Consider the following 10,249-nt stretch of genomic DNA (forward strand, 5'->3'; position numbering starts at 1 on the left):
TAGAAATTTAATTCCTGGCCACAGTATGAGACCGAAATTATCAGTTTCTGATACAATAAAAATCTTTGCACCAGCACGTGATAAACAAAAAAGAAAACTGCCACTTCTGTTAATTACTTTCTTTAAAAATCACTATTGTTTTTTATAGCAGTTCTTTCTGCCTGTAACGCCATATTCCCTTCTATCTTAAACTATCTACGTCTACTAAATCTTGCCAAAATCTACTGTATATCTTACACAAAATAGAAATCTCCAGTGATACCCTTGCACAGACTTCTCTAATATCCGCTGTTATTAGCAAGCTTTTCAGAACTTCAATAACATTTTACACCTATTCACATGTCCTTATTTCTCTCTAAGGAGTTCTGTGGTATGGTTTAAGCATCTGGCTGCTAATTAAAAGGTTGGTAGTTTGAACCCACCAGTTGCTCTGTGGGAGAAAGATGAGGCAGAGTCTGCCTCCGTGAAGATTTACAGCCTTGGAAACCCCAGTGGGGGTTACTGTGAGTTGGAATTGACTTGATGCCACTGACTTTGGTTTTTGCTTTATCTCTTTCTATGCTACATTATATGTTATTTCTTCCCAACTAACACCTCCCATTAAAAAAAAAAAAAACCCACATTAGATGACAAATCTATATCTAATTCAAATTTGGATTATATCCCCCATAAAAATACATTATAGTACCTTTTACAACAGAAATGATCAATAATTAATGTAACAGATAGTTATAAATACTAACTCAAAAGGTTTAAATCCCTATGTTCTCAAGAGAACAAAGTAAGTCCTTCTTTTCTATGAAATATTTTAGGTTTTTTTCCCATGTCTTTCAGTTCCTACAAGCCAAAGTACATCATAGCTACCATTCAGGGTCTGAGAAAGTCATTTCTTGAGCTGATGTTCTATGAGCAAAATAAAACAAAAATAAATAAGTAAAGTAACAATAATTATCTCTAGGAATTTATCTCACTCAGGTGAAATAGCTTGTCCAGAAAATTAAATGAACTATAATCTCCTGTCAGATAGTCTGATAAATATGAAAGATGATTAAAACTATCAACAGTTACAATAGCTGCCCATAGTCAAAGTAGCTATCAAAAAGTTTTATCTAATTCTGGGGTCAGGATAATATTTAGCATTTAAATAAAATGATCAGGAAAGAAGTTCCACATTATCTGGTTATACACATTAATGACTGTGCTTCTCTTTTGAATCTGTAACATTAAGATCCTTGCATATCCTATTCACAAAAGGGTGTTTAAAGATTTTTACATGGTGGGAAAATACTGAGATCCTAGAATAGGAGGCATAATCATTATATCATTTAGAATATGCTTGTACAAAAAAACTCCAAACTCACTGCCATCGAGTTGATTCCAACTCATGGCGACCCCCATTGAGTTTCCAAAGTGGTAAATATTTACAGAAGTAGACTGCCCCATTTTCCTTCCACAGAGTGGCTGGTGGGTTTGAACCGGCAACTTCCTGGTTAGCAGTCAAATGCCTTAGACAATATGCCACAAGAGCTTCTTATTCTTATCTAAGAGGGGAGAATTATGTTCTGTTGAAATTATATTTGTTATATATTTGTATATCTTATATTTTTCAAGGGAAAAAAAATAAAGGCCCCTCATGGCACACTGTGTTTAAGTGCTTGGCTGCTAACTGAAAGGTCAGTGTTTCGAGCCTTCCAGTTGCTCTGTGGGAGAAAGATATAGCATCTGCTTCCATAAAGATTTACACCCTTGGAAACCAGATATGGCAGTGTTACTCTGTCACAGAGGGCACTAAGAGTAGGAATCTACTAAAGGGCAACAGATCTGGGGTTTTTAAACAAACTCCAATAGTTCTTAATTTAAGATACTTCTCATCATCAAAATTATCTACAAAGACATTAATTTTTCCTGTAATTAGTTAAGGTGGATGATTTACAAAATTCTCAAAGGGTTTACAATTAAAATCTTTTAAACAATACCTCAATAGATATCGAGATCACTAAAATGGAGGGGAAAAAAAAACTTGCCTCGTTTTCACTGCAGTTAATGTCTACAAATTTTAGTTAAGTGGCACTTTTTTAAAAGTTTTACACTTTTATCTAGCAAGGGTAGTATAAAATTTCACAAAGGATAAACTTCTTAATTTGAGGACTCCCAGAAGAGACTGCCATATAAGCAGTCTGACTTGGTTTTCAAATAACAGGTGAAATCTGATCCCTCTTGTGACCAGTTCAAGTTTGTCTAGGAGCCCACTTATACTTATTTTTTTGATATTGGATATGGCTGGATTACACCAAATTAAAACAGGGATAATTTTTATAAATTATACATTCAACTGGGATATAGAGGTTTTGAAGGTCACAGAGACAGATGAAATTTTTCATAGGCCTCAATTATATTTAATCTGCCCTCTGTAACTTAAATTCTGTTTATAAAAAATACTGTATCACTCACTGCATTTAAAACAAAGTTCCTTATGAAACACTCAACATTATTTAATATCTAATCAGACTTGTGATTTAAAAATAGAATTTAAGTATCCATATCACAATCTAAAATCATCTTTGTCTAAAAATATAAGCTTTCTAATATAGTCCATTAAAAATATTTGAGAACTGATTAATATGCCCTTTTCTAAAATAAAAACTTAGAAAATATTTATATGAAAAGTATATGCATTTTAACAAATAAATGATTAAATGATGTACATATATTTCTAATCTTTATTTTCATGTATATTTCTCTCCCTTTTAGACTTGTTCCACTCATCTTAATATACAGTATTTAGCTTTGCTTCACAGACTAATAAATCAGGAATAAACAAAAAGGACTACTCTTTGACTTTAAGGATCATGTCTTATTCCTATTTGCCTGTACTTGTTAACACAATGTGGTACACTAATTAAAAATAATAGTAAGAATTAGTCAAATAAAATTATTTATTTGCCAATAAGGCAAAAAATATCTTCATAGAAGTTTTAATACTTCTGATAGGAAACAGAAGAAAAGAATAAATATATTGCCAAATACTGTTACTGAACTTAGACATTTACAGAATAATCACTTAAGTTTTGCTGAGAGAATTTAATAGCTGCCAGGTCCCCAAAATATACAATTTTATTCCATCTGTCCCTTGATACAATGAAAGTTAACTTTACTTAATTATCCTAAGAAAGACCAGTCTAGGGAGTCATCAAACTACAATGTAATAAACTAATATAATGCTTCCAGACTGAAGTACAGAGCTGAGCATCAGCCTGGGACATGAAAACAGCAATACTGACGATACACATAGGCTTTATCAAAAGTAACGAATGCAGTGCTTAAACAAACTTAATATGCTCGCTGGGTTTCTAGTAATTCATCTAAAGGCAAAGTCGGAAGCACATTATGGCAAACCTCTAAAGAAAATTTTAAAAATAAAAGAACTATGCAGATGATTCAGAGATATACTTACAGATCCTCGGAGAAATAAAATGGGAACCCCAATTCCAAACTTTCCTCCTAAGATTTCCACAGCAGACAGAAGCTGGAATGCTTGTGGACCAAAGTCCTGTAATGTATCTTCAGAGTCTTCAATGGAAAAGCAATGACTCAATCTAAGTGAGAACGATATTATAGCTTAGCCAAGGTACATACCTTTAGAAATAAAATGACTTAGTGTAACAATTACCCAATTAAAAAAATATCTCACACTTGCCAACTGCCTCAGAACCTACAAATAAAATTCTAGACTTCCAACAGCATATGACATATCTAAAATATGAAAAATGAACTATTATATGGTATGATAGATATGTTATACTAATGGCTCTCAATTCTAATGTCCTAGACCTCAAAAGTTTCACTAGGTACCTGGAGCCAAAGACAGAAGAAAAAGGAAAAGACTGAGCAAGCAGAGCTGCAGGATCATAAGTACAACAGCCCCACTTGATCTACTATATAATTATTTGGCTGCTGTGTTTGGTTTTAGAGGAAAAAGTTCATTAGAAAAAAGAAAAAAACCCTATGCAATAAATTATTAAATTCCAACAACTGCAACACATTACACAAAGATTAAAAATCATTCATTTAAGTCTTTTGACAAGTTAAATTACTAAGCAATCCTTCTGGTAGATTTGAAAATAACACTAACACAAATGAGAATTCTTCAAGTAGGTAGAGAACAAGAGGACCTTTGAAGAAAATCAGTACATTTCAATTATTTAATTGCTTTCTTCATTATAAATATCTTTGAAATAACAATAAAAATATATTCAGTATTCTACCCACAAAAATGTGTTTGGGGAAAAAAAATAATGTTTAGGTTTTATTCTCCTATTCTAACTTCTTTACTAAGATGCTTACCGCATTAATTTTTTTCTGATTTCAGTTTTCAAAGTTACCAAATTTCCAGAAAGTACCACTTATGCCACACTTTATCAACTTTAATGCATAATATTTTAATTATAACTGTTGTTGTCAGGTGCCACTGAGTCCTCTCTGACTCACAGCAACCCTGTGCACAACAGAATGAAATTGCCCGGTCCTGTGCCTGCCTCACGGTCCCTGCTATACCTGAGCCCATCATTGCAGCCACTATGTCAATACATCTCATTGAGGGCCTTCCCCTTCTTTGTTGACCCACCAATTTACCAAGCATGCTATCCTTCTCCAGGGAATGGTTCCTCCTGACAACATGACCAAAGAAGGTGAGATGAAGTCTGGCCATTCTTGCTTTCAAGGAGCATTCCGGCTGCACTTCTTCCAGGACAGATCTGTTAGTCCTTTTAGCAGTCTATGGTACTCTTAGCATTCTTCTCCAACACCACAATTCAAAAGCATCAACTCTTTTTCAGTTTTCCTTCTTCACTGTCCAGTTCTCACATGCATAAGAGGCGATTAAAAATACCATGGCTTGGGTCAGGAGCACCTTAGTCTTCAAGGAGTCACCTTTACTCTTAAGCACTTCAAAGAGGTCTTTTGCAGCAGATTTGCCCAATGCAATATGTCGTGTGATGTCATAGCTGCTGCTTCCATTGGTACTGATTGTAGAACCAAGTAACATGCAGTTCTCAACAACTTCAATCTTTCCTCCATTTATCATGAAGTTGTTTATTGGACCAGTTACGAGGATTTTTGTTTTCTTTTATTGAGGTGTAAGCCATACTGCAGACTGTAGTCTTTAATATTCCTCAGTAAGTGCTTCAAGTCATCCTCATTTTCAGCAACCAAAGTTGTGTCATCTGCATATCGCAGGTTGTTAATGAGCCTTCCTCCAATTCTGATGCCATATTCTTCTTCATATAATCCAGCTTCTCAGATTATTTGCTCAGCATACAAATTGAGTAAGTATGGTGAAAGGATACAACCTTAACACACTCCCTTCTTGATTTTAAACAGTGCAGTATCCCTTGCTCTGTTCAAATGACAGCCTCCTGATCTATGTACACGTTCCTCAGGAATACAATCAAGTGTTCTGGAATTCCCATTTTTTCTCAATGTTACCCATAATTTGTTATGATCCACATAAGTGAATGCTTTTGCACAGTCAACCAAACTTAAGTAAACATCTTTTTAATACTGTTTGCTTCAGCTAAGATCCATCTGACCTCAGCAATGATATCCCTCATTCCACATCCTCTTCTAAATCCACCTTGCATTTTTGGAAGCTCTCTGTCACAACTATGGATCTCTTCTAGTTAGTTGGCCATTTATAATTAATTTTTAAAATATATAAACTTTTCATTGAGTTTTTGGATTTATGGTTTTATTTTTCATTTCCAAATACATGAGAATTTTTTTTTATCCTTTTATTCCTAATTCAACTACATTCTGATCAGAAAATGTGGTCTAATACCAATTCATTGACACTTTTTGAGACACACCTATGGTCTAGTACAGGTATCAGTAAACTTTTTCTGTAAAGTGTCAGAAGTATTTTAGGCTTTGAGGATCATATGATTTCTGTGTCAACTACTCAACTCTATGAAAGCAATCATAGATAACATATAAAGGACATGGCTGTGTTCTAAGAAAACTTTATTTACTTGGAAAGATGTGAGTAGGGGTTGGTTCAATGGCTTAATAGCTTCAAAGTGAAGGCAAAATTGCATGACATTTAAGGGCAAATACAAGTTTTAAGTCAGACATTCATAACTGAGGGACTGCCTATACTTCACAACCAGTGTACTACAAAAGGGTTGCAGGTGGGCTGAAATTTACTCACTTCAGACCTACGATCTGGATCAAATCTGGGCTCTAGCAATTAACCCAGTGTGCTATACAAATATCATTTTCTATGTAGGTCATGAAACAAAAAAGTCCAAGAAACATTGTTCTATTTGTACTTCTGGCATACACACACGTTTATGTATATATGTACATACATGCGTATAAACATACATGGAAATAGATGCATACATATATACATACTTGTGCATATATATATACACATGTATACACACATACATATACACACATACATGCCTTACAGGTTTTGCTTTGCTAGAAAACCCAGACTAAGACAATCTCCATTCCCAATAATGCTTCTAATAAACATACAGCTACTCTACCTATGTATATAGTTAACCCCACTAGATGTATCATTTCTTTTTATTTTCTAAATCAGCAGAGAGTTAAACTGATTTTGTGAAAATGTATATGTAAAGTTGTATAAATTTTAACATATTCATAGATTCACATAACCACCACCACAATCAGGACATAGACATTCCATCACTCCAAAATAGTCTCTTGTGCTAGTCATTTGTAATCCCCCGAGAACCACTGATCTGTTCTTCATCCCTAGTATAGTCTTATATTTGAAAAAATATCATATAAATGGAGTCATACCATAGAACTGGTGTTATTTCTTTTTAAATGTTTGGTAGAATTTGCCATAGAAGTCATTTGGGCTAAAGAATTTTATTTTCAGGGACTTTTAACTAGGAATCCAATCACTTTGGAGTTCTGGTGGCATAGCGCCTAAGGCATCTGACTGGTAACCAGAAGGCTGAAAGTTCAAACCCACCAGCCACCCCTCAGAAGGAAGGTTGGGCAATCCACTTCCAAAGTGATATGGCCTCAGAAACCCAAGGAGGAGTTGTTATGAGCCAGATCTGACTCGAGGGCAGAGTTTGGCTTTGTGTTTTTTGGTTTTTCTATCTCATGGTTTGTGTTTTGTTAGTTGGTTTGTGTTTTGTTAGTTTTAAGTTATTGAGGAAGTGGTTCACTTGACGTAAATTGTTGATTTTACATACATCGAGTTGTTCATAGTATTTTCTTATCATCATCAGTTAGGTCTGAGTGAAATTCCTTTTCTCATTCTTGTTATTAGTAACCGTGTCTCCTTTATATTTTGTCAGTCTTGTTAGAAGTTTACATCACTTTTACTGACTTTCTCAAAAAAAAAAAAAAGCTTTTGAGTTCAATGATTTTCTCTATTGTCTTTTGTTGTCTCACATTTTCTAAATTTTATTTTGTCCTTGTTGCAAATATACACAGAAAAACATACACAAATTCAACAGCATCTATAAGTACCATTTAGTGACAAAGACTACATTCTTTGAGTTGTGCAACCATTCTCACTCTTTTCTGAGTTGTTCTTCCCCTGTTAACTAAACTCCCTGCCCCTTAAAGTTTTTATCTAACCTTCACAGTTGTTATTGTCATGTTGATGATACATAGTTCTTAAAAGAGCTTAATGATCAAGCCAGTTTTTTTATTTTAGTTATGCTAAACTACAGTTTGGGAGCTCTGGTAGCATAGTGGCTAAGACACTTGCCTGCTAACCAGACGGCTGGCGGTTCAAACCCACCAGTCACTCCTCGGAAGGAAGGTTGGGCAATCCTACTTCCGTAGTGATACTGCCTCGGAAACCCAAGGAGGGGTCGCTATGAGTCGGGGCCGACTCGACGGCACATAACAACAACAACAACAAACTACAGTTTGGTTTTAAGAAGATTTCAAGGCATACATTTGGTTGAAGATTTAAAGATTATCTCAGAGCCATATTTTCTCAGGCTCATTTAGCCATTTGCTCCAGAAAGCATGGCATCCGTGAGAATTTAAGATTCTGTTCTGTATTCTTCCCCTTTGATCAAGATTCTAATATAGAATCTTTGTTCAAAATGTCCAGTGATAGTAGCTAGACATCGTCCAGTTCTTCTGGTCTCATGGCAAAGGAGGCAGTTGTTCATGGAGACAAATTAGCCACATATTTCATATCCAACTCCTATTCCTGACTCTCCTTATTCTGTTGCTCTGAGCGTGTAAAAACCAACTGTTCTGCCTTGTATAGCCACTGGCAAGCTTTTAAGACCCCAGGCACTATGCAACGAACTAGGAGGTAGAAAAGAAGACCTAAACATATCATTAGGCCAATTAACTGGGATGTCCCATGAAACCTTTGTTTTTCTTTCACTGATTTACATTCTCCATTTCCTTCCTTCTGTTTGCTTTTGGTTTATTTTGCTCTTATTTCCTTAAGATAGAAATCCATTATTGATTTTAAACCTTCCATTATTTAGTGATATAAATCTCCCTCTCAATATTGCTTGATCTCTAGCCCACACTTTTTGATATGCTATATTTTCATTTAATTCAAATTTTTTTCTGATTTGCCTCGAGACTTCCTCTTTGACTCATGGATTATTTACAAGTGTGTTATTTAATTTCCAAGTGTTTGAAGACCTACCTAATACACTTCTGTTACTGATTTCTAATGTAATACCATTATAAACCAAAAAACCAAACTCACTGCCAGTGAGTCAATTCAACTCATAGTGACCCCTCCTTGGGTTTCTGAGGAAGTATCTCTACAGAAGTAGATTGCCCAATCTTCCTTTTGAGGAGTGGCTGGTGGTTTTGAACTGCCAGCCTCTGGTTAGCAGCCAAATGCCTTAGGCACTACACCACCAGCGCTCAATACCATTATAATCAGAAAAAAATAGTTTCTATGAATTTAATTCCCCTGAATTTGTTAAAGTTTGCTTTTTTAACCAGAATATGAATAACTTGGTGACCATTCCATGTGCACTTCAAAAGAATGTGTGAAAGTACAGTGTTCTGTAAGTCATTTATAACAAATTGGTTGGTAGCTGTCTTAGCTATCTAGAGCACCTGTAACAGAAATATCAAAAGTGGATGGCTTTAACAAACAAATTTATTTTCTCACTGGGTAGAAGGCTAGATCTCCAAATGCAGGGTGCCAGTTTTAGGGGAAGGCTTTCTCCCTCTGTTGGCTCTGAAGGAAGGTCCTTGGCTATTCTGAGCTTCAGTTCCTGGGCAATCTTCATGTGCCTTGGCATCTTTCTCCCCCCGCCCCCCCCTTTTGCTTTTCTTGGCTTACTATCTTTTATAGCTAAAAACAAATTAACTTAGGACACACCTTATACTAACCCTTCCTCTTTACTGTAACAAAGACAACCCATTTCCGAATGGGATTATAATGACAGGCACAGTGCCTTATTTACAACACTTATTTGGGGGAACACAATTCAATCCATAACAGCAGTACAACTCAGGTCTTCTATCTCTCCTTACTAATTTTATGTCTACTATGTATTAGGTCCAATGACTGTGAGTTCCCTCCATCTTCTTTTGATGTTTCTTATATCCTTTAATATTTTGCCTATAGAATTCTTCAATACTGCAACTTAAGGCTTGGAATTTTTCTTCAGTTCTTTCATCTTGAGAAATGCTGACCATGTTCTTCCCTTTTGGTTTTCTAACTCCAAGTCTTTGCACCTTTCATTATAATACTGTCTTCTGTAGCCACCCTCTGAAGTCTTCTGTTCATCTTTTTTACTTTATCACTTTTTCCATTCACTTTAGCTACTCTACATTTAAAATCAAGTTTCATAGGGTCTTCTGACATCCACTTTGGTCTTTTTTTTTTTTTTTCCTTAAAACCACTTTAGAGCCACCCCCAAGCAAAAAGCAGCCCCCAGAGCCTCAGGCCCTCCTACCTCAGGCCCTGGTTTTAAAATAGAGCCGCCCCCAAGCGAAAAGCAGACCCCGAGTCCTGGGCCCACCTACCTAAGGCCCAGCCTTAAAATAAAGCCATCCCCAAGTAAAAAAGCAGACCCCAAGCCTCAGACCCTCCTACCTCAGCCCCTGGCCTTAAAATAGAGCCACCCTCAAGCAAAAAAGCAGTCCCAAGCCCTGGATGGCATTGTTGTTGTTGTTGTTGTTATGTGCTGTCAAGTCGGACCTGACTCATAGTGACCCCTCCTTGGGTTTCCAAGGCAGTATCACTACAGAAGTAAAT

The 10,249-nt window shown here is 35.8% G+C and overlaps 1 protein-coding gene across 1 annotated transcript in view; it reads right to left on the reverse strand.

Moving 5' to 3' along the window:
* WRN (WRN RecQ like helicase) overlaps positions 1–10,249 on the reverse strand; it is a 273,170-nt gene that overhangs the window by 68,523 nt on the left and 194,398 nt on the right. The window contains exon 22 of the mRNA XM_042781199.1: positions 3,455–3,596. Coding sequence (XP_042637133.1) covers positions 3,455–3,596 — 142 coding nt within the window. The remainder of the gene's footprint in view (positions 1–3,454; positions 3,597–10,249) is intronic.

This window comes from Orycteropus afer, unplaced genomic scaffold, assembly GCF_000298275.1.
Source record: "Orycteropus afer afer isolate SDZICR_OR568_19922 unplaced genomic scaffold, OryAfe1.0 scaffold00095, whole genome shotgun sequence".
Taxonomy (NCBI): domain Eukaryota; kingdom Metazoa; phylum Chordata; class Mammalia; order Tubulidentata; family Orycteropodidae; genus Orycteropus; species Orycteropus afer.